This window comes from Leiobunum rupestre, chromosome 2 (assembly GCF_980474605.1).
Source record: "Leiobunum rupestre chromosome 2, qqLeiRupe1.1.hap1, whole genome shotgun sequence".
NCBI classification, from domain to species: domain Eukaryota; kingdom Metazoa; phylum Arthropoda; class Arachnida; order Opiliones; family Sclerosomatidae; genus Leiobunum; species Leiobunum rupestre.
This window is the reverse complement of record NC_143385.1, coordinates 19,428,401-19,454,412: the sequence shown is the minus strand read 5'-3', so window position 1 is coordinate 19,454,412 and position 26,012 is coordinate 19,428,401. Positions and strand designations below refer to the sequence as shown.

The 26,012-nt window shown below is 39.0% G+C and overlaps 1 protein-coding gene across 1 annotated transcript; it reads left to right on the top strand.

Annotated features, from left to right (window-relative positions):
• The first annotated feature begins 16,316 nt into the window (after positions 1-16,316).
• On the top strand, positions 16,317-17,063 carry LOC149956302 (uncharacterized). Its single transcript, XM_090166838.1, has one exon. The coding sequence runs from the start codon at positions 16,317-16,319 to the stop codon at positions 17,061-17,063; it is 747 nt and encodes a 248-aa protein (XP_090022964.1).
• The last annotated feature ends 8,949 nt before the right edge of the window (positions 17,064-26,012 follow it).

The following is a 26,012-nucleotide window of genomic DNA, read 5'->3' as shown; positions in this document are numbered from 1 at the left end:
GAATCCACTGTAATAACCTATTCCCTGTACAGTAAACTTAATATTTTATTTAATACTAAATAAATTTCATCTAGAATCCACTGTAGTAAGCTACTATATTTACAGCAAACTTAATAATTTATTTAGTTCTTAATCATTTTCTTTTAGAACCCACTGTAATAACCTATTATATGTACAGTTAACATGCCAATTTATTCAATTCTAAATAATTTTCATCTAGAATCCATAATAATCTTGAAACTTGGAAATGTTTGGAAAACCCTCAGTTTATAGTATTATACTGTAAGTGTAATGAGCAAAATGATATTTTTTCGTATACCTTGTTATATATTTTTATAGTAAAATGATTTTTTAAGATAAGGTGGCACCCTACTAAATGAAAAATCCAGCTTCGTCCTACTGTGGTGTTTATCTTTGTCGACCAATTATTTATAGGACTTTTGTTAAGAATGTGGTCCGCAATAGAAACCATTTTCTTGTTTAGGTAATGCTTTAAATCCGAACTCGGAGTTCCATTTTTGGTTTTGAATATTAAAATATATTTTGGCAACTTCCTTTAATTTTTGCAAATGTTTTTGGAAAATTGATTTTTTAGAAGTTGGTGAAGGGTCTAGAACTACCATTCGACGATCATCTTTGTATAATACAACTAGTATCCAATGATCATGGCTATGAACATTTCGTGGAACAAGTACTACTAAATCGCGGTTATTACTTCTTTGGTGTGTAGTCAAATATTCTGTAACTAGATCTTTTTGATTTTTGTCCACAGAAAACATTAATTGATACAGGTAGGTAGTTAAGATCAAAAAACTTTCTGATCGATTAAAAATATTAATAAGTGTTGCCAAAGCTTTGTTCTATAATATACCGTCAATGTATTTCGTTGGATTCAGAGAAGTAAAACGATCAATTCTTTTCATTTTAACTCTACAAATTTGATTGCAATCAAATGAATTCAGATCAAAGCCATTCATTGCTACACACTCATTAGCTAGTCGCTGTGTTTTTTTTATCTTCTGAAAGGTATTAAATTTTTTATTTTTTTTAAATTTCGGTGTGAAGATCCAAGTCCGAGTCTTGGCTAGAAGTATTACTTATATCATTTTGAAGTAGACTACTTTCTAATAAATCTCTTTGTACATATCTTTTAGTGGCAGGTCCGTAAGTAGAAGCTGCGAGAGAATCAGGAGCCACTATAAATTCATAATGCTGTCGAGTAAAGCCCTTTCGTCCTTTTATTCGTTTTCCACTCTTTTTGAATACCTTACTCAGTTTCATCGTATCCGGAATATTATGCAATTTGTTCCTAAGTATATATTCGACTTCTTCGATGTGGAAACAACGAATTTTACCATATGGACAACTGCAAGGGTTTTTCTTATTGTAAATATTGACAACATGATATTCATCATTATGAGGGCTTCTAACATCGATAAGAAAATGATCAAAACTAATTGTAAACAAACCCTTTTGTAAGACTTCCGCTGCTATATCTTTAAATATTTTGCTACATTTCGGCTTTTCCAAAAGAAAATTCGGTACGCTTAAAGACGATTTGGCTTCATTGACTACTTCTTCCACATAAAAGTCGTTGATATTCAATTCGTTACTTTGTGCAAATATGGGCTTAATTCTATTACTGCCCTCATTGTTCAGCGCCAGATTATATTCCAATAACGTTTGTGTCTGCCATTCTACCAATCTTAATATAACCGCGTCTTCGGTCAGCTCTTTTTTCCCTCTAATTGCTTTCAGTTGCTTATGGAGACTTTCACTTAAATTATTGATGCAAGATTTAGATTGGAAGGCAGAAAACCTTTTAACATTTTCCTTTAATCATCTTTTCCGGATATCCAGTTTTAAATGAGTGTTCGCATATTTTAAAAAAAGCTATAGACCAATCTTCACCAAACAATTCATATTGTTGGTCAAACTGTTCTTGACTGTGGCATTGCATTAGCATCTTAATTTGGTCTCGGTATACGGCTTTATCTTCACACGTGCCTTTTTTCTTAATTAGCTATAGCTTAACATTGTTTAGAATATGGTTTGAACAGAATAGAAGATTATTATCCGCTATTTCTGAGCTTTTAGTAATAGCCCTTACTAAAGCTAATTCACGATCTGTTACAATTGGGGTATTTTTTCCAAACGTCTCATACTTTAATTCTTTTGTAACATAGTTAAACCAAACAATCTCGTGTACCGATGACTCTTTATTCTGATGTAAGACGTATAAAAGGGGGAAAATGGGGTCTTTTTCCAATCTCGTATTTCGCATCACAACTGTACTTAGATAGAAATTACCCATATTAAACGTAGTATCATACGTTATACATTGATCTAATTCACAATAATTATTTGATTCTTCAAGAAGTTGTTTTCAGAGCGATAAGGCAGATGGCTGGGAAAAGATAATCGTTAAACCTAATTTACCCCCAAAATCTATTTCCATTATAATGTCGCTCATAACAGTTTGTTTTAAAATTAACACAGAGGATAAAGAGTCGTCAGATATTCTTTTGGATTTATCGCAAGAATATTTCGTGTTTTGAGCTTGTTTCCGGTTTCTAGGCAAAGCAATGGGTCGCATAACTTTAGCTTCGTTCTTACAGAATAAACACAGCTCCCTATTTACTTTGTTATACACATTTTTATAAATTTTTTGGGGACATAAGTTTTCATTTGCTTTCTCTTTTAATGCTTTTATTGTAGAGGGAAACGTACTGACGAAATTTCTCATGCTATTTTTCACATTTCCATGTGGTCTAGGGATCCATAGCGATTCATTACCAGTATACTGTATTATTACGACGAATGGCCCGTGTTTCTTTTCTTCTCTTCGAGTATAGATGTGTCTTTCAAATCCTACATTGTAATCTTTATCATTTTTCCCTGAACGAATATAAAACTCACGCTTCACAGTAGGATGTTTAAAAGCATTTTTAAACGTGTTTTTATGTTGTTTCCAAATCATTCCATCCCTTGATGTATCCTTCTTTTTGGCATCAAAAGTTTTAAAAATAAAAATATATCCTCCTTTTACCGTGCAAGTATTTATTTCTGGAACATGACCTTCAAACGAACCATTTTCAACGCTTTTTAAAATTTTAAATGCTTCATCTAGTGACAAATAAGCATCTACGTTTCTTAGATAAGGTAAGGAAAGCGAATTATTTTCGAAATTATTGCCCAAATGTGGATTATCATATACAGTTGCACTAGCTTGTGAGAAATTCGTCCCGTTTTCATCAACGTTCATTCCAGTTTCACTGTAGTTATACCGATAATCAATGATAAGATTTCAATGATTACTCCTTAATTCATCGACACTATCGCAATTTGATTTATCATCATAATCAATATCTAAATGAGCACTTCTTCGGTCACTCCCCTGGTCGTCTAATTTGTTCATGCCACTTGACGTAACTAGCACCACCAAGTAAACCAATTATCTAAAATATATTTAGAAAAAAATATATATATTTCTAATATTTTAAATAGGCGTAATTTGAGTACTAGAATTTAGAAAATATTAGTCCTCTCTAGTAAAGTGGTTTCTTAAGGTATTGGCGTAAAAATGATATTTCACGCTATGCGAATATGCGGGTGTTGTTGGAATATGTATCCATATATGGTTTAATAATATTCTTCGGGAAATGTTTATGACAATAAACTGAAATCCTAATGAAACCTAACCTAACTTATTGAGAAGGTATGGCTAACCCTATGCATTAAAATACAGAACAAAAATAAAAACCACATTTGCATAGTAAAAATTAAATAACATTTATTAAAATGCTAGTCACGACTAGTTTCGCTACCGTTCGGTAGCACCATCAGGTGTGTGAATGAGAGCGAAACCCGGTTACAATTTCCAAATGGTTGCCAAAAAATGATTTGGACCTTCGTCACGATTAAATATGACATTGGTTTTTTGATGGTCTAAAATTTTAAGGATTTTTCCGAAACATTTTTTATGAAAGGGATAACAGTGTAGGTTGTTTTATTTTTATTATACGGGATGTTGTTATTTATATTTATTAAGTGTCTACTTTTAACTTTGGATAGAGTACGGTTTATTAAAGTTTCGTTGTACCCTCTATCTTTCCCTACCGCTTTAATAACTTTTATTTCGTTTTTTAGTGCTATTTGGTCTGAGGAGATAAAGCTCTAAATAAGTATGAGTGGAAAGTCAAAAAATAACAGCTTCCACTCATACTTATTTAGAGCTATAAAAATCTCCTCAGACCAAATAGCACTAAAAAACGAAATAAACTTTATTAAAGCGGTAGGGAAAGATAGAGGGTACAACAAAACTTTAATAAACCGTACTCTATCCAAAGTTAAAAGTAGACACTTAATAAATATAAATACCAACATCCCGTATAATAAAAATAAAACAACCTACACTGTTATCCCTTTCATAAAAAATGTTTCGGAAAAATTAGGCAACCAAAAAATCAAACCAGTCTTTAAACCATGTAATAAAATAAGCAACACACTAGCCCCCAAAAAAGATAAGATCCCGATTACCGAAAATTATGGTGTTTATAAAATTTGCTGTTCCTGTGAAGGCCTATACATTGGCCAAACTAAACGCAATTTTAAATTCAGGCTTAATGAACATAAAAACGATGTAAAAAACAATAAAACCTATTCCTCTGCCCTCGCCGAACACACAAAAAATAACCCTAATCATTCCATATTATTTGATGAAACTAAAATATTATGTAAAATTGACAATTACGTTAAACTTAATCTCAGAGAATCCTTAGAAATTTTAGACCATCAAAAGACTAATGTCATCTTTAATCTTGACGAAGGTCCAAATAATTTTTTGGCAACCATTTGGAAATTGTAACCGGGTTTCGCTCTCATTCACACACCTGATGATGCTACCGAACGGTAGAGAAATAGGCCTGGGCAAGGATAAGCAAAATTATAGATCTATTTTATAGATAAACAGGAATATAGATAAGGCTCTATGATTTCCTATCCATAATACCATTTTTTATAGATACCAAAATTATAGAGCGATTTTTATAGATCCACCGAATTTATAGATACTTAACCTCGCTTATTTTTTTTTTGCCTCCGCCGTTTTTACGGAGCTTCGCTTACCACCCGTCGTTTTATGGATACTTACAATGACCGTTCAAGTCGCTGACTTCTGCGCTCCAGGGGCCCCCCTCTTTTTTCCGACAATAGCAAGCCAAGAATGTTACTCACTCCCTCACTCTTTTTTTGTAGGAATAAGCCTCTTTCACGACGCGCGTTCAATTGCCTAATATTAGATAAGTTGAATAACAAGACATATATTTTTTTCATTTTTTATTTTAATTTTGATAATACACCAGACTTGGTAACTGCGTAAAACACAAGAAGAACAAGTTATACGCTTGAAGGGCAGATATCAGGTTACGCCTCTCAATTAGATTAGTATAATCGCTTATAATGGTAAATGTACTCGAATAACAACCAAATTTACGCATTACGTCTGGAAATATATCAGAATCTCCTTGGCCGAAATGGATATCTTCAAAATCTTCGCTGTCAGGGTACCCGGCAACTCGTTGAACGTGAAGTTTGAGAACTTCGAACATGGTTTCAATACAAGGCCTCTCTTTTTCAATTTCAGTCAAATGTTTGTCGAAAGCATGGATACATAGATTTAAAGCTAGGATACCCGCTTCGCCAAGTTGGAATTCCTCTTTTTTCCCGAAACTTTTATACGCCAAAAGAGTAACGTTTCCTTTACTAGCTAAAAGTTCAAAAGTACGACCCCCAATTTTGGCAAGCTCGAGACTAAATTTATTTTTTTCAACTTCTCTGGTATGTGATTCAATGATATACCAATTTTTATACATCTTATTAAAAGCTACAGGCGGGAGGCATATCGAGGATTGGAAAGTAACCTCGTTGAAAAAGAATATTTCCAGGTCCTCACCTTTTAAGCCAATTGATAGACACGAATTTTTTCCTAAACGCCAGCGAAAATTGATTTTCCGCTGAAAGTTTGCATCTTGTTTTCTGTTACCCAAATCGTAAGACATCTAACGCTTCGAAGCCCGAATACGAAATGACGCAAACCCGGGAGCTATCCCCGATCTTTTTATCCCTCGGATGACTCATGCACCCCCGGGAAAAAATATATCACGCCTGGAGAAGATTTTTTTATTACCCTTAAAAAGTTAGTCCCAAAATATACTGCTAAAATATAGAACTTAAATTTAAAAAAAAAGAATCTAGTATAACTACTAAAGGAGTCTAGGGTGGTGGCTTGGAGAGAAGGCGAGTCGTTATGATCGAGGGAAGGCACCACGTAACACGGCGGCAAAGGAGATTAATGCTGACACATAACGATGGTCGCGAGGAGTACAGGCGTCGGTGAAAGAGCCACCGGTGGTGAGGAAGGTGATGAAAGTGGGCTTTTAGAAAAACAAAATGATTTAGGATATTTTTTTTAAAAAAAGGAGGTTAAAGATTTTTTAAAAAAACCTACTTGGGAGAAATTATCACCACATCCGGTGATGAAGGAAGTAGAAGGTTCTCGTTCCAATGAGAAAAGCCCAGAACAGGGCTTGCAGGGGAATAACTAGGTAAAAATATATAGTTCAATAACGAAACGAAAATATATAAATATCAAAACTCACGAAATAGAGGTAAGAGCCTCTAGCTCTTCCCCAGAGGAAGAATCGGAGGAATCCGATGATGAAGAGGGTTGACGGCTAGATAAATTTTTTTAAAAGTTAGAATTAAATAATCAAGCGAAATAAAATTTGAAAAACTTACCAGCGTGTTCGGGAATTCCCAGAGGCCATATTTTTTAATCTTGGACTTGTTCTGACTATCGGTAAATTCACGAGGCTAGATCTATACAGTTTTTTTCACCAAATAAAAGCGCCTCCAAGTTATTGAAGACAACCGGGGAGTTTACGACTTAAGGTTAACTTTCAATAAAAGGAGGAATTTTTATAATTAACGGGGAAAAAATACAAAGGCAGGAATGTTATTTTTTTACAATGTGAAAAATCCGACGATTTTTATTTCTAAAGCGAGATTTTACGAATCAGAAAAGCTGTCGATGAATTTAGGGGGATAATACGAGCGGACCCGGCTTCAAATTGTGAGTAATGGGATTGTTGTTCCAAAACCGTGGGAAATATTATACCTGAATAATATTACGCCTTGGATAGACACGATTCATTTTTCCACCCCCCTACATGTCTGGAATACCATCCCCCGATGTAGAGGGGGTCTTAAAAGCGACGCCATAAATAGACCCGGGACCCGATTAAAAAGCCCCATTCGAAATTTTTACCCAAAAAATATGGAACTAAATTTCCTTAACGCACTGCGCGATTTTAAATCGGGTATAAGACCGGTAAGCATTAATTTCTTATATAGGTTTTTTTCTATTTGACTTCGTTAACCCTTTGTCCTGACGAATTACCGCGCGTATTACCTAAATGTTTGAAAGATTTCGAATTGATACGCGTATTTATTGAACTTATTGATTACCTTACACTTATACCTCTAGCCCCGCGAAATTGTAATAATTTAAGAGAATTGGAATCGCTAATCGATAATGTTCCGTCCGAGATTAAAACCTCGACCTTCTTAGCTGAATGCGCGAAACAACGCGACGTATTAAACGAATTCGGGGAATATGATGACTTCGATTACATTTGGTCTAACCAATCAAATGATCCAACGGTCACTCAACCACGCGAATTACCGGTTAACCCCAGCCCCGTTAGCCCCATCGATGGCAATTCGCTAGACGCCGATTTCCCGTTATCAAATAATTTATGGATGCCTCCGGTTGAAAAGATATCAGACGCGACTCTAAACGACAGCTCTTCCACTTCGAATGACGAGATAAAATTCATAAAATGTTTTAACCCTTCGGAAAAATCACCTAGTCCCGAATTAAATAACCCCGAAAAAGAGATTACGAATTCTGAAATATTTACGGATGATTTTTCACTCCCCCCGAATATTCTCAGTATGAAAAAACTTTACTAATCGGATCTAATCCCGCGACGCCTCCTCTAGAAATTACTCAACTTTCCCCGGAAAAAAGCCCAGAATGGGGGCACTGCACTCCAGCCTATTCTCGCAATTTTCTCAGCTTGAAAAAGCATTACTAATTAACAGCAAAGCCGAAACCAGCGGACATTCGGTAGACCTCGAAAATATTATCCCTAGCGCTACCGCGCCCGATAAATGTCCTTCAACACGGGGCCTTAAGCCCCCAAAGACTTCCTTACTAGCGGATATTATCCGGGAAACAATCGGGGCTGAACTTGAAGGAACGAATATTTTTAAAAACAATGATGAAAGTGGAGCCTCTGATCTACCCTCGATTCCCCCCCGAAAACAATTTAGACTCGCTTAATGACGATTTATTTTTACCCTCTGAAGAAGAAATATGGCTAGCGGAATTCCCTTTAAACGAAACGTCAAAACTCCCAGCTGACAGTTCCGCGAATAGCGGCGGTTACCCCTTCACCGCACGTGGCATCGAGGCGCGCGGCGAGGAGAGAATCCTCCCTCTCTCCACCGAATATTGGAACGCTCACGCCAGCTAGCGGTCTTAAGCGAGATACCGCTTTCGCGAATATTGGCCCCCTCTCGCCATCTGGCGTCGATGGCGATAACTATTTTAATAAGGAGGAAAATAAAAATAGACGCTTAAATCCGGAAGTAGATACTTTTCTCGGCCTGAATAATAACACGTCTGAATTTCAAGGGACTTCAACCGTTAATAACCTAGTTCCTTCTAGAAAAAGGCGATCTTTATCGCAACTTCTACCGCTTAATTTAACGGTTCCTGAAGCGGATTCCGGGGAAGTTTCACCGCGAGCCGGGACTTTCCCTCAAACTAACGCGATATTTCTTAGAGACACTTTTTCTCGCGGCGATTCCCCATGCCCCGTGTTTTCTCCTTCTCCGCGTAAGAACCCGGACCCTTTTCTAGATCAAGTGGGGCCCTCCCATAAAATTTTAAAGTGGAGCAGTGAAAGTTCAATTTCATCATTTAACTGGTATTCGAGCGAAGATATTCCACCCCTTTTATCGCCTCTCCCCGCGGACGATGATGAAGTTCCACCGCCTCAACCATTTCCGCTCGATGAATTAGAGATCGACCAACCACCCCCGATTCAAGTTGGAGGTAATCAACCGGAAATCGCTCAGCCTCTTCAAGCACCCCAGCCTGAAAACCTGCCTGCTCTTCAAGAAGAGGAGCCTCTACAGCTCGCAGGCATCCCACCACTTCCGGTTTAAGTCATCGAGGCTTCGCCCGTTCAACAAGATGGCCAGGGTCTCCAACTGGAACTACCCGCGAATTTCGAAATTATCCAAGATGGGGTGAAAGAATATCCGCTATTCAATCTCGTTGGAAGATACGTTGAAGTACGCTTCCTGGGCGACATAGAACTCGGGATTACGCAGTTCGTGACCTTTATTTTTGATCAACTTCTCGATGATGACCGAGTTCAAATTTCGTGTACCTCGGAAGTCTTCCCGGCGCGGGTCCTAGAAATTTCTTTCTGTTTTAATTTCAATTTTCTCGATTCCTATTCGTTCATCCCCATGGGACTCGCCGCGTTTAGGAAGACGTTTGGACTAGGGCCTTCCATGGATAAGGGTAGATTCCCTCACCTTTTTGTTTAATTTTGTCGAAAATAATTTCGATCCCGCTGACCCCATAAACACGAATTATTCGACCGAGAAGCGGGATAAATTCCCGCCCCTTGAAGCGTACGGGGCTAACTATCTAGGTGTAAAAGAAAGAACAGCTCTTCTTAAATGGCACCGGGAGCAAATAGCCGCTGGCGGTCACTTTGACTTCCTTAAAGGGCGATTACGTATTGTACGGTGGATGTCAATATACTCCGACTGGGATGCGCTACGTTTAGACGTGAATTCATGGAAATCTGCGACACTGACCCTTTCAGCGCTGCCATCACGCTTCCGGGTGCCTGCAATTACGTCTTTAGGAAACGCTTCCTCATTCCTGACACGATAGGGATACTCCCCCCGGGGGGATGAGAAATAGGGACCGACAATCAAACGCGGCCTTTGAATGGCTCGTCTGGGAAGAAAAACGCAGGGGTATAAGAATAGTGTCAGCTATGCGGGGGCGAGAGGCTATGGTCGGTATATTTAAAGTGGATGGATTAGATGGGAACGACGTTTACATGTTTCAAGGCTGCTATTTTCACGGGTGTCCACGGTGTCAAGTAGTGGGGAGAGACAGACCCCTATGGTCAGATCCCTCGCAAACGTTTAACCTACGATACCAACAAACAGTCAGGGTCGTTGCTCAACTCCGGAAACTTAAGAAAAACGTCATAGAGATCTGGGAATGTAATTTTTACGATCTAAGGCGTCAAGCCAATGATGAGGCTTTTTCGAAAAAGTACGCGCAAGTTAATTTAACCCTTGAATCCTCGAGTTAACGCGACAGTCCTTTACTACAAGGCCAAAGGAGATGAACGCGCGTTTAACGTCGACATGCTTTCACTTTACCCGACTGTCAACCTTCTAGATAAAATTCCCGTCGGTCACCCAAAAGTTTTATTAGACCCTGATGATTTACGAGATCTCGATTCGCTGGACGGGTTAATTCAGTGCCGCGTTCTCGCCCCTCCTAGACTTTTTCATCCTATCCTACCCATGCACCATAATTCGCGACTTCTTTTCGTCTTATGTGGTACCTGTGCACGTCTAAGATTTCAAGGAAGGTGTCCTCATTCCGATCCCGAGCGGGCATTCGTGGGGACATTCGTTTCCGACGAACTGAAACTAGCCGTTTCCAGAGGTTACAAAGTGATTGAAATGTACGAAGCTTGGCATTATCAAACAACGCAGTATAACAAGGAGACCCAGGAGGGGGCTTGTTTTCGGAATACATCAAGACAAGGTACAAAATGAAGGCCGAGGCTTCGGGGTTTCCAGCGGGGATCACTACCCCCGACGAAAAAAACAAATACGTCTCGGATTTCGAGGACCACGAAGGCGTTAAACTCGATCCCGCGAAGATCGCGTTAAACCCCGGTAAACGTCCCGTCGCGAAGTTATTGTTAAATAGTTTTTACGGTAAGTGGGGACAACGGAATAACCTCGTAAAAACTGAGATCATTAAGGACCGCGAACAATTCTTTAAACTATTTAACGACCCGAACATCGAAAGGAAAAGTGTCTTGGCGATAAACGATAAGACGTTGCTGGTCAAATGGGAACATCTCAAGGAAATCGATCCGGCTTTGGCTCATGTAAACGTAGTTTTAGCCTGTTATACCACCGCTTTTGCCCGAATGAGGCTCTTATAGTCATCTAGAGGCTCTAGGGAATAGTATTTTATACCACGATACGGACAGCCTAGTTTATAGATCACGTGATGGAAATAAACTAGTGCAGGAAGGGACCTTTCTAGGGGATATGACGGACCAGTTATCCGAATTCGGTCCAAATTGTCATATTACGAATTTTGCTAGGGCGGTCCGAAAAATTACGCCTTCCGCGTACTCAACCGCGATACTGGTGAAATTAAGGAGGTCGTTAAGGCTAAAGGTCTCAGGCAGAACTATTCCACTAGGAATTCCATATCTATGGACTCGTTGAAAGGGATGCTCGGAATCGACGTAGACGCGCCCACTCTCGAGAAAGAAATCGAAATCCCCCATCATATTTGTCGGTTAAATGATCATACAGTGGTAACTGTAAAGCAAGTTAAAAAATATAGGCCAGTTGTCAATAAATTACGCGTTATCGATAATTTCGAAACATTACCCTTCGGATATAAAGAATAATATTTTTTAAAAAAATGACTAGTTCAGAATGAGAATGAAAACATATCCTAATATTCAGGTATAACCCGCTTATAGAATGCCTGTAAAAGTAATTATTGATTAATTACCCTTATACGCGAAGTTTCGGTATTAACTGTTTATCCAACATATTCAAAAGATAAGTCGTTATGGCTTTAAAACTATTAACCTATAATGTATCTCATATTAGGCGATAAGTCGCCTTAAAATGGCAGCATCAGTATTAAGTAAAGAACACCGCTAAAATCATTTTTTATTTACCCGAACGGTTTGTTTTTTAAATATCGATGTAGTTTAACTTAGAGGCCTTATTTAATAAAGCATGTTACCACTGTATGGTCCTTTCTCCGCTCTTCTGAGCGGACCGAGCGGTAGCGGGAAGTCCGTTTTGATGGCGCGAATTATAAAAAATAAAGATGAAATGATTTCCCCTCCGCCGACAAAAATATTTTGGCATTATAGTGAGCGGCAAACGTTTTATGACACTTTAAAGACTCCGTAGTGTTCCGAGAAGGAGTCCCCAATCTCGATGATTATCCCGGTGAAGAAGGTGAACACATTCTCCTCATCGCCGACGATTTAATGAACGAGAACAATGGTCAAGTCGGGGCTTTCTTCACGAAAGGCGTTCACCACCGTAATATAAGCTTCGTATTTATAACCCAGAACATTTTCCCAAAAACAAAGGATGCGCGTGATTGTTCGTTGAACGCGAATTACATTGTTTTGTTTAAGAACCCTCGTGATCAACTTCAACCCGCTATATTATTCCGTCAACTTAGAGGCGCCAATTACCGGTTCGCTATCGAGGCCTATCTCGACGCGACCAAACGCCCTCACGGCTATATTCTTATCGACATCAGGCAGGAGTGCCCCGATGACTTCCGTTTAAGAACGGATATTTTCCCCGACGAAACCGAAATGGTTTATATCCCTAAGAAAAAAAGTAGGGAGTATAAAGTCAGCGGAGAGCAAGAAGTTCCTAACCAGTTTGGAAATGCCGGCCCTGGTTGCCGGACACAAAGATTTTCTCTCGGCCCTAGGTAGATCAAATTTTAAACAACGACGCGCTATTCTCCATCACGCTAAAAAAAACCCTTAATTGATGCTATTGCTGAATGCTGCGATAATACTTTGAAAGGGAATTTAAAGTTAAACCCTTGTCAGAAACGAAAACTAGCTAAACAAAATAAATTCATTAGACAGATAGCCTCTAAAAAAGTAGCCTGGCGTAAGTAGAAATTAATTTTAGTTTAAAAAGGTCACGGGATTCTAAGTATTCTCATCCCCACCGTTATTTCAGCCCTCAGTGGGATTTTAGGTCGTTCTTAAGGAAATAAAAAAATGTACGCTCAAAAGTTAGCCTTAGTGCCCCTCGACTCGTTAGGAAATAATAATAATAATATTAATAATAATAATAAAAATGTTCTCATCCCTTCTCGAGATACCCCTCAATTTTTGTTTCCCCATACGTTAGGGTCCTCCGTGGATGAATTAAATAATAGCATGACCGACGTACTCAATTCCAATCTTGACATTAGGGATAAAGTTAAATTATTCGAGCAGATGTTCCATCGATATCAAAACATTAAGGATATAGCGACGAAGCCAAAAAATAGAAAAGAAACCGGACAGGACACGGCCTTCTTAAATCTCGTACCGATTCAGTTTAGGGCAAGTGCGAAGGACTTAATTAACAGACTGATTAGCTTAGGTGATAAAGTTTCGTGGTCGAGTGGTTTATAGATCAAACGCGCGTACCCGGGTCAGACATCGCTACGCTCGTAAGTTACGCCGTTGGGGCTATAAATAGAAAACGAACGCCTCCCCCCCGGTTGGAACGAGTTCGACGCCTTGTTCACGCCTACGGTATCATTCAAGAAAACCATCCCGCGAGTGAAGAAGAAAAAAATTGCATTTTCGGCGAAACCTAGAAAAGGATCAGTCGTTCGGACGCCGCTCGAATTTAAACCCCGGGCCTTATCGAAAGGGGTTATCAATAGAGGCGAGAAAAAAAGGAAAACGGAACAACCAATATGGGAAGAGTTTCTAACCCCGAGGCAGTCTTGAAAAAAATTTATTACGATCCAAAACATCCCGCGAGTTTCGACGGATTGGAAAAATGGTTAACGAAGCAAGAATCGTACACGTTACATAAGACCGCCTTTCGAAAATTTAAAAGGAGCAAGGTTTTTGTGACGAATAGAGGCGATCAGTTTCAAATGGACTTAGCGGACATGAGCGACATTTCCGAACACAATTCGGGGTTTAATTACCTACTAGTATGTATCGATACATTCTCGCGACGCGCGTGGGCAGTCCCTATAAAAAGTAAGAAAGCCGAAGACGTAATCGCCGCGACCGAGAAAATATTCGAGGATCTCACGCCTCTTAAAGTCCAAACCGATAAAGGGGGAGAGTTCACGGGGAAAAAATAAAAGTTAAATTCTTTACTAGCGAAAACGATACAATCAAAGCGTGTATGGTCGAGCGACTAAATCGTACGCTAAAGGCTAAAATGTATAAATATTTCACCGCTAATAACACTTATCAATACTTGGACGTTCTCCCTGATTTCATTCGTAGCTACAATACCACAAAACATTCTACGATAAAAATGTCATCCCTAGACGTGAAACCGGATAATATCCTGAAAGTATTTAAAACAATTTACAAGGAAATTCCCGTGAAAAGCCGGCGTCAACCTAAACTTAAAGTCGGCGAATTTTGCCGTATCAGCAAATACAGAGGGGTCTTTGATAAAGCCTATCCCGGTACATGGTCGAAGGAAGTCTTTAAAATCACCCGTCTCGTGAATTTAGACCCGCCCCTTTACACGATCGAAGATTTAACGGGGGAGGCAATAAAGGGAAGTTACTATCAGGAAGAACTGCAATTAGCCGCTAAACCTCGACTATACAAGATCGATAAAATTCTAAAGTCTCGGAAACGCAAAAATCAGGTCGAATACTTTGTCAGTTTCATAGGATATCCGCCGAACGCGAACTCGTAGGTCAAGATAAAAGATGTATCTGACATTACCTTCGAACGCTAGCATGCCGGTTTACGCCGACAATGCGATGGCCTCCTATACCTCCGCGTTACCGAAACCTGTCGAATTGGCGGGGTCTTGGGAGTGCGGACTAGCTGAGATAAATTACACTAGCGCGTTCTTCAACGTCCTCGAGGGACAAAACACTATCGTTTTCATGGTTGTCGACGAAATCCCTCCTGTCGAATGTAACCCGTCTCCAATCGAAGTCAAACAAAATGAACCGAAGACTAGCATCGAAAAAAACCTAGAGCCGCCTCAAGCCGATCAACCTACTTTGGGAATAACACTTAAAATTACCACGCCGGGGAAAAAAAATCCGAAAGGGAAAAAAACGGAGCAGATTTTCGATGTCGCCAAAAACGGAGAAACTCTTACGGGTGAAGCTCAGATCGCCGAATGCGCAGCTCAGCCTAGAAGACCCAGAGGGACCTCCCACGTTTATAGGGTACCCATAGGATACTATTCTTCTATCGAACATTTAATTAAGGTAATAAACGAAATTATTAAAGATATGAAGACGTCTCTTCAATATAACGAGATCACGCGCCGAGTTCGAATAAGCCCCTTTCGTCATAACGTACTAGTGCAATTTCATTTTGGCCTAGCCATGACATTAGGCTTCGATCCCGGAATTCAATCTTTGGAAAGGGGTTACCGGGGCGTTAGACCGGCCCTTATAGGCTTTCAAATCCCCCCTCAACTTTACGTTTACACTTATATTGTCGAAGATCAAATGGTGGGTGACACTCTCGTTCCTCTCGTTAGGATTGTCCCCGTAGAAGGCTCGTTTGGGGAAAACGTCGGGAAAATATACGACGTGCCTCATTACGTGCGAGTCTCCAAACGATATTTCGACACGATCCAAGTACATATAATGAACCCTCAGGGGAAACCAGTGCCATTTGCCTTCGGGTCTCTGACGGTTAAACTACATCTACGTAAACAAGATGCCTAAGCCGGATGTCCTCGACGCGCGGGGGTCCTGTCCCTATAAAAATTATTATCTTAACCAGGCTCAAACCGGGGGGTCTAATTTCTATCAAGGAGCGGCTTATCAGAAAGTACACGGTCTCGGAAGTCTGTTCTCGGGGCTCTTCCGTTGGGCCTTCCCTCTTTTAGTTAGAGGGGCGAAGTATATAGGAAAACAAGCGTTGGGGGTCGGAAGTAAAATCCTCAATGACGCTGTGGCGGGTGAGAATATAAAATCTTCGGCGAGGAAACGTTTCGGTGAAGCTCTAGAAGGGATAACCGGGCAAAGCGGTTTGGGGCAAAAAAAGCGTAGGAGAACTAAAACGAGAAAACAACTATCAGAAGGAAAACTAGAAAAAGGACCGTTAAACGTAGAATCGGGCCAGTAGCTCGTCGGAAGTCCACGAAACACGTTCGTGACTTTTTCCCTCAACTAAAAGAACAAGATGTACAAAGTTGAAGTCTTGAAATCGGAATTGGACCTGTTCTCGGTCACCCCCGTGCAAACTAGCGTCGAAAGCGCGACTCCAACGTTCTATCGACCGATCTCTACGCTACGAGATGATTCCCAAATTGAATTTTGTATCCCTAAAAGCCCGGAATATACGGATCTCGCGATGAGTCTCCTTCACGTTAAATGTAAAGTAACGCGGGAGAATGGGGCTAATTTAGACCCCGACGTTAAATTATCAACTTGTAATAACCTAATGCATAGTCTCTTCGATCAAATTGAAATTTACTTGAACGACAATTTAATCACGCCCTCGGCAAGTCGATATTTATACCGGGCCTATTTAAAATCGCTCGTGAACTATTCTGGCGAGGCTAAAACATATCACCTGACTTCGTGTCTCTACGCCAAAGACGCTGCCGGAAAGTTTGACGATATAATTACCAACTCGGGGAGCAAGATTCGTCAAACAGCTGTTAAGGATTCAAAGGAAATTTCCTTAGTAGGGGCAATATACGCCGACCTTTTCAACATTCCGAAATACCTTGTAAGCGGGGTGGAAATTAAAGTTCGACTTTCTAGGAGTAAAACGGCCTTCGTCCTTATGGGAGACCCCTCGTTAAACGTGGGAAATTTTAAGATCGCTATAACGGACGCTACTTTGGAAATACGGAAATGCAAGATAAGTCCTCAAATCATTCTGGCTCACGAAAACGCTCTCTTAGGTGCCACCGCGAAGTAACCCTTTACCAGAACCGAAGTGAAAAGTCACGTACTGCTCACCGGCGTTTCAAATACGAGTCTCGACAATGTGTGGCTGGGACCGCTCCCTCAACGCGTTATTATCGGCCTAGTCTCACATACGGCTTGCGCGGGCGATTTTCATAAAAATCCTGATAACTTTCAACCATTCGGGTTAAATTTCTTATCTCTCTACGTTGATTCAGACGCGGTTCCGAGAAAACCTCTCCAGCCCAAGTTTTCCCAGAATCAATTTGCCCGTGAATATTACACCTTGTTTACGGGGACAAATATACATTTTAAAGATGATGGGAATAATATATCGCACTCAGAATATCCGAGGGGGTACACTCTATACGCCTTTGATATCACGCCTGATCTTTCCGCAAGTGATAACTCTCATTGGAACCCCGTAAGACGGGGACAGTTACGTATCGAGTTGGGATTCGAAACCCCGCTCACGGAATCGGTTTCGGTCGTTATTTACGGGGAATTCCATAGTTTAATGCAAATAGACAAAGACCGTAACGTGGTGATTGATTATTAAAAAAATGAACACATTAGAAATAAACGAGATCCTCGGGCATTTACCCGGGTATCAAGGTGCCTTTGCTTCCGATAGACTCCCCGAATATATGCCTTCCTTCCCCGCCTCCCTGGTCGTTAACCTCGATCCTCAAGATGGGCCCGGGACTCATTGGGTAGCTATTTACCTAGACGCTTTCAGGAGGGCTGGGTACTTTGACTCGGCGGGTCGTCCGGTGACCCTTCCCACGATTAAAAAGTTCCTGAGAAAAAATTCCTCGAAAATACTCTACAATAGACGTCGTCTACAGGCCGTGGGAAGCAAAGTTTGCGGACAATACTGCGTGTTCTATCTGGAACATCGCTATAGGGGGCGGAGTTTGACCTCCTTCGCTGAAAGGTTCACGAGGAACCAATGGATTTAACCTACCTTGAGTCAGAGGGGGTATCAACCAACGGAAACATCATGGAAAGACAACCGTTCGTTAAAGAAGTTGCCGTCGCGTTCGTCGGGGAGTTTCCCCTAGTTAAAAGTTTATTCGTTAAACCTCCGTACCACGGTAGCGGTCTTTCTCATCACGTAGCCCGGCAAAATCAATGGGTCTTTACCCACATCAACGGTTACCTGTGGAACCACGGGGATACCCCCTACATCGAGCTACAACATCGGTTCAAGGCCTTATCCGAGGACTCCGAATTCGTTTACTGCAAGGGAGAGGAGAAATGCCACGTCCTCAGGAAACTCATCCCCAAAGAGGTGATCGAACTCGGGGAAATCGGTTGCACCAAGGCCAAGGACATCAGCATCGACCAGAACAATCGGTGTCGATTTCATCTACGAGGGAGCCCGACCGCTTCGCCCAGTGGCTGGAGGCCCATCACCAGACAGCTCCCTCGCCGCTCTTCGAGGAAGACGAAGGATTCTTTTTAAACTTTTCTTTATAAAAAAACAATTAATTCTTTTTCGAACTCTTATGTTTTTAAAAAACCATTACGTAATTTTCTCAATTCGCATCATTTTTCTTATATTCAATGTTATCATTTTTTGTAATATCTTCCTTTGTATTAATAAATGTTTCGTTCAAATTTATGTTTTCTTTTTTCAACATACACGCCTAAACTTGTAAGTGGGGGTGGGGGAAAGAGAAAGTCGAGGGTTTTTTTTAGCCGTCTAGTACCGGATCATTCCCGGGTCATTCCTGAAGTCGGAGAAGTAAGTGGTAGACGTATTTTTTCTTAAGATGAATTTTGAGAAAAACAGAATCGCTAGTTTCAAGGGTTTTCCTTGTAAGTTTCTAAACGTGAGGGAGCTAACGAAAGCGGGTTTTTTCTACGTCGGTCACCGGGACAGCGTAATGTGTTTCTCCTGTCAGTGTGTCGTCAACGACTGGACGGCCAACGACGTCCCGTTACTAAGACACGAAAAAGAGTGTAACTTTTGTCCGTTCATAAGAAATGATTTTTCGGGGGATGTCCCAGCCGTGTCGATGGAGCTTGAAGGGTCAAAGCCGATGCGATACGAGATCGCGCGAATTCGTTCCTATACTATAGGATTTAATAATAATTATATTAAGAATAATATTAATAAAAAGGAAGGTTTGCCGATTGATCCTTTAAGGGAAGCTAGGCATTTATCCAAATCTGGTTTTTTATACGAATTTCAAAGATTGCGTAAAACGCTTTTCCTGTTCTGGGGAACGAATGAACTGGGATAAGGAAGATAGTCCGTTCGAGAAACATTGGGAAAATTTTCTTCATTGTAAATTTCTTATTTCAAGTGCAAGAAGCATTTTATAGCCGCTGAGGATATCGTAGAAAAAGACAACCAATTGAATTATTCGACTTACCCCGAGTCACGATTAATATACGATTCTTTCAACGAAATAGTCGAAGTCTTAGATAAAGGGCAAGATCTAGCCATGCCCGGGCAATAATAGATTTTATATTTCTCCCGAGGAATTCGAGGGGGGCCGTGTGATAATAGACTATTTTTTAGGGGGTCATTCACCCCTCAGCGATAGATGGAGAGAGGGATTTACCCCCGCCTCGGTTCTAAGGATCATTCGATCGGTCGCGGACGTAGGTGATAGACACCATTTTTACTCGGCTTCCGTTAAAAAAGATGCATTTTGAGAAAAATAGAATCGCCAGTTTCAGAGGGTTTCCATGTAAGTTTTTAAACGCTAGGGAGCTAGCGAAAGCTGGTTTTTTCTTCACAGGACATAATGATAACGTCATGTGCTTCTCTTGTGAGAGGTTCGTCAAGGGGTGGATGACTAATGACGTCCCGTTGCTGAAACATATCGAGCAGAATCGCTTATGTAAATTCGTAAATGACGAGAATACAGGGAATGTCCCCGTCCTAACACTGCCGAAAGACGATAAAGAGCAGACGGATGAGACGGAGCTAAATCCTATGCGTCATGAGCTCGAGAGAATTCGTTCGTTTAACAAGGGATTCCCGATTAATATCGTAGATGGTAGAGCCTTAGCTCGGGCTGGATTTTATTATTTAAATTTCAAAGATTCTGTCAAATGCTTCGCCTGTGAGGGAGAGCTTATGGCTTGGGAAAAAGGCGATAGTCCTTTCGGTGAGCATAGGAAATATTTCCCCCATTGTAAATTTCGGTAGGAATCATTCGATCGCTAGTTTACGAAGGTGTCGGACTAAATTTTTAACTTCCTCTAAACAATGAATACCCTGGCGAAACGAGTCACTAATTTTAAAAAGTTCCCGGTGGAATATATGGACACTCTCGAACTGGCTAAGGCGGGCTACTTCTTTATCGGGAATAAGGATATCACTATCTGCTTCTGGTGCGGGATTGGGAGCTGGGATCTAACCCCTTAGATTGCCACACCGCCTTGTTTCCCGAGTGTGAGTACGCCAAGCTCGAGTTCGCGAAGCTTCAGGAGACCTACGATGCCCAACTAGGCCCTATGAGGTATGCGGACGAGCGGTTAAAGACTTTCACCAGTTTCCCGCTAGAGAAGCCGTGGCACATGGAACTCACCAACGCGGATTTTTTCTACACCAAATTTACGGACTGCGTGAAGTGTTTTTTCTGTGGTGGTGAGATCAGAGATTGGGGTGCAGAAGACGATGCCTTTCTGGAACACGGGAGACTATTTCCCGATTGCAAATTTGTAAAAAAACTATTATTGGGGGAACGTCTTTTTAAAAACATTCATGTAAAATTTGACCTCGTTCCCGTAACTTTCTTTTTCCTCGATGTAGAAGATCGAACTAACTATTCCTTATTAAATAATTTCCATTTTAAAAGAAGAATCTCCCTAATTAATAATATTTTACAGCCTATTTTATTAAAACATGTACAAAAAGTGTAATAAAAAATGATTTAGTATAATATTCGTCTCGTTATTTTTTCCCAATACATTTTAGGTAAAAAAGATAGGTAAGTGGAGGTATCCATAAAATGAGGTGAAGTAATAAAGCGAAGCTAGAGTGCTCCATAATTTTGGATCTTTAAATTCGGTGGATCTATAAAAACCGCTCTATAATTTTGGTATCTATAAAAAAATGGTATTATGGATAAGGAAATCATAGAGCCTTATCTATATTCCTGTTTATCTATAAAATAGATTTATAATTTTGCTTATCCTTGCCCAGGCCTATTTCTCTAACGGTAGCGAAACTAGTCGTGACTAGCATTTTAATAAATGTTATTTAATTTTTACTACGGAAATGTGGTTTTTATTTTCGTTCTGTAACTTAACTTAACCCAAATCTAATGTTAATAAGCGAAAAGCTGGAGACCACACCGACATAAAGATCCCGGCCGTTATTCAAGTCCGTTCGTCATGCTTCGGGAGTTCAACATTACTTGTAAAATGAAATATCGCAAGAGTTGAAGCTAGGACGTAACGTATATGACCTTTACGTCAAGGTTCCTAGAAATTAATTTACGCTAATATAGGTTGGCTGGTTTGGCAGCATTTCCTATGGGCAGTTTTAAGCGCGTTCATTGGCTGTTCGATTGACGTCATCATGAGACTTGGAGAATTTCTTTAAGTTTTTCCCAAGGCCATGTGCCAGGGCCTTAAGGAAGCTAGATTTGGTGTCAGACGGACAGCGCTTTTGCCTAAATTATGTCATAATTTATGAATTGTATTAAGTAAGTACATTTTTTTCAACTTTATTGTTATTTAAGTATTCGATTTTATTATTTTATTTATTTTGGATTATTTTTAACCAAAGTTAGACGTAAATATATTGCAATTTGTAAAATGCATGCCATTATGACTTAAGACTAGGCCGTTTTTATTTAGGTTTTTCATTTTTTATATCAATATTTATTCTTTTACATGGTTTCCAAAAGCTAATAGGATGACTGGTACAAGATATGCGGTTGCAGTGTGCCAAATTGTTGAAAATCCACCAAACAATCTGAAGAAACCCAAAATATAACATATTATTGATTCCGCAAAGATCCTGAGCTGCAGAAGGTGTGGGTTGTGCGTTGTAGAAGGTTAGACAAATTTAATCCAGAAACATCGCGTATTTGCTCAGAACATTTTAATTTGGAAGACTTCAAAAGGGTTCTCCAATCAGAACTGACGGGGATTTCTCGAAAGAGAATCCGAATATAATAGTAGGAAAAAGGTACAAAAATTGTGACTTAACATTTCACAGAAATGTTTGACAATTTCATTATCATTATCCTAAAATGTACTTAGCAGCTTTACACACAATGACATAAAAAGTAAGGAAGTGTATAAAGGATATTATTATTATTTTTTGCCCCTTGATAAGAGGCCATATTCACATATCCGAAGATCACTAGCTAGTCTTTCCTCAGTTATTTGGTTCTATATAATTTGTAGAGGAAACTGATCTCGGTTATTTTTAAATTCATTGACAATATAAAAAAAATGCTTTAACAAATAAATGTAAAATCACAACCAGCCAAATTAAATTCAAAAATTTCTGTTTTTGAAAACATACCCAGGTTAACTTTTTATTTCTAAGTTGAAAAATAACGGTGATATTTTATATCAAATTGTTGACTAGATTTCAAATCTGACATTATTGAATGAGATTGGCGTTTTAATAGATAAATAGTTGAATCTCAAAAATACAACGTTTTTGGCATTAAGTTCTAAAAGATATTTGATTATTTGTGATGTTTTATAGAAAGTCATTTTTGTATATTTGAAACAATGGTATTGTTTTTATAAAACAGTAAAAGTTAACTAGTGAAGATATTATTAATTTTAAAATTGGCATTGTAAAATTGTAAAAGATATTTGTGATACTTTATAGAAAGTCATTTTTGTTTTGTTTGAAACAATGGGTATGGTTTTTATAAAAGGGTAAAAGTTAACTAGTGGAGATATTATTAAATGGATTGAGTTATTTCATTGAAAAATTTCGTTTTTAAATTTTTGGATAACACAACACTTGTATTTGTTATATGTAAAATTCTAATTGTAATGTTCAGTTTAATTGGAAAATGAATTTTTCCAATAAATTCTGGTTTAAAAAATATATTTTTTTAATATCAATAAAACAATTTACACGCCTTCAATTTTTGTAAAAAACTCAAAAATAACCGAGAAATTTGGGGCGGTAGAGCGCTTAGCGAGAGACACGGGACGGGATGGGAGTCTCATGATGACGTCACAAACGCGGAAGACGAGAGAGTTAAAATTTCCTGAGATTTTAGAACCGCGAACTGCCCCCCCTTGCCTTTACGTGTTGTTTTAATATAAATGCGGTTTTATTATAAACGTCTGCCCGAATTATGCATTACCTTCCAAAAAATACGAAATATTCAATCATTTGAAGCCGTTTTTGTGTACCTTATATAGCAGATTTTTTAAAAAAGTATAAAAAGTTTATTTTAATAGTTTTATAGAGTATTATAAAGAAAACTCTAACTAACCTTTCTCGTTTCTTGGTCTTTGGCCGTTAGCCGTCTTTTGGCGTTTGTGGACTTGTGGTCTTTGTTCTTTACGTTAAGAATTTCGAAAGGGACGTCTGCTTTCTGGTCTTGTTTGGCAATAGAAATATTTACTCCTATCTAGAACGCATCTTTTTACCGGAGAACGTGTCGCAATTTGACTTCGTAGCTTTGAGCAGTGCTTTTTTGATTGCGCTACGCATGTGACTCTACGAGTCCTAATTGACGACACTTTAAAATTATTGTGTTTATAAGGTGTAAGTCTATGTGTTCGAGTATATAAAGGCATGGTTAAATTTATGGCAACACTACAAATAGTTATTTGACTCCGTCATTCCGTTTAAAATAATAATAATAATAATAATAATAATCAGCTAGGCTAATACCCAAGGCACCACCCTAGGCCTAAGTCATCAAGCGACTTTTGAACTGGTCGACCATTCTTGAAATGTTTTTAGATTAAAAGGGCACTGCACAACATTAGGGAGCTAATTTAGCTTTAAGATAGTGCGTTCGAAAAATCAAAAAGGATAGTACGGTTTATAAAGAGAAAAGGCAGGTTAGTCCTCAAGTGTCAGGGCCGTCTTAAGGCATGGGCTAAATGGGCTACAGCCCAGGGCCCCCAGCCAGTTTTGGGGCCCTGGCTAGGGATAAGGGTTTAGTTGGTAAATATTATTTATGTTCATTTAATATTATGTATTTTTTAGTTACGTCTAAAGTAATTTGACTCATCGCCACATCGCGTATCATACGGTACCTACAATTTCTAAAACCTAACAGCGAGTCACTGTCAGTAAAAATCTTATTTTCAGTAGTCTTATCTTATTCTTTTGAAAAGTTTTGGTTTGATTATTGTGTAGTTGAATTTAGACAACGGACATACAATGGCTGACCGTTGGGGATCACAAAGGTCTTAAAAAATAGCCCAGGGCCCCAAAAGGTCTGTCCAGTGTTATGCAGCGCCCCCTATTATCCGAAAACCTTTCAAGAACCTCACTGAATTCTAAATTGAATAAAAACGTATGGGTAAAAAACCTTGGATGAATAAGTAACGTGTAATTTGAGTTTAATTAATGCTTTTATAATTAAAAATTAAAGTATTAAACATTTAAAAGTTAGTTTCCAAATCTCGATAAAATTTTTAGGAGTGATTCCCATAATAATCCGACAATCATATTTTCTACTATATATATTCATTAGTTGTGCCCTCTCCATGTCGTGCAGTTCTTAGGTCCTATTGATAGTGAACAACGTGTAATGTTTACACATTTAAAAACAAGGTTTTACGGTAAGTGTATTTTTCAAATTATTGCAAAGTTTCCTATTTACTGGCGATATTTAGTTTTGTAATATTTTAATTATTAATAGTTGGAACTTAATGTTAGAACTAAAGTAAAATACATGTCGTCTGATATTAGGCCTTGCATTTTTATTTCCGACTGTATTGGTGGTTAATAATTTCTTCTGCAACAGTGGCGGCGCCAGAATTTTTAGGGGGTTAGGTGAAATTGTGGATTTATGAATGTACCATCTTAAACTCGATAGATTATTAGCGGTACAGCAAAGACCTTTTGGTCATTTTTACAAAAAAATTATAGGTCAGATATTTATGACTATACATAAATCTAGTTTTTTATCTTTAGGTGGTGATGCCTATCAGCGTATTGTAGGCCCACATAGCAGCTGCTCACCTCCACTTGCTAGGGATGAGTCAAACGCTATGGATTAATCGAGTAGTGCGGACACGAATAAAATGGATTATTCGTCTAGCGCACATTCTCAATCTGTGGTATTGGACCATTTGGGGAGCCCATACTCACAAAGAGAGGCCATTGACCTTTTTGGTAGCACTCAGTATACTGATCAATTGAATTTGGTAAACTCGGAGGATTTAGGTAGTAATGAAGATCAAGTTAGTGACACTAATGAGGCTAAATACAACGGCACCACATTAGATCAAGTCAATTATGTTCATAATGTTCAAGAAGAGAAAGAACTGTCGGTAGCTTATCACACAAATGTTAATCTACCATTATCTAAAAATGAAACGCTAAGTATTTTTAATAACATTGCAAAAGGAGCTATTGATGGAGTAACATTCAGTTTAAATGATTCCATTATTTAAGGTGAAGACATTTTAATATTATCAATTGCCAGAGCAGATCTGGAAAAATCTAAGGGCGACAACATGATATGGAAGCAGCACAAATCTTCGAAGAACGACTCACACCCGGTTCTGAAACGTCAATATTACATAAGATGGGGAGTGAAAGATTATGAATAGAGTACTGGTTTCAAAAAGTACGTGTATACCATGAAACGAACTGAGGGGCTGTTCAGAAATTACGTAACGCAGAAAAACCACTTTTTAGACTCCCCCTCCCCCTCGTAACAAAAAGTAACAAATGGAAAGACGCCTCTTCTCAAATTACGTAACAGATATTATTATAGTACGTAACAACTAATATGCTGGCAATAAAGTACAATAAGATCAGGTACTA

What these genes read in the sequence shown, in the direction of transcription:
- LOC149956302 (XM_090166838.1), top strand. Translation starts at nt 16,317, where the DNA reads ATGTACAAAGTTGAAGTCTTGAAATCGGAATTGGACCTGTTCTCGGTC.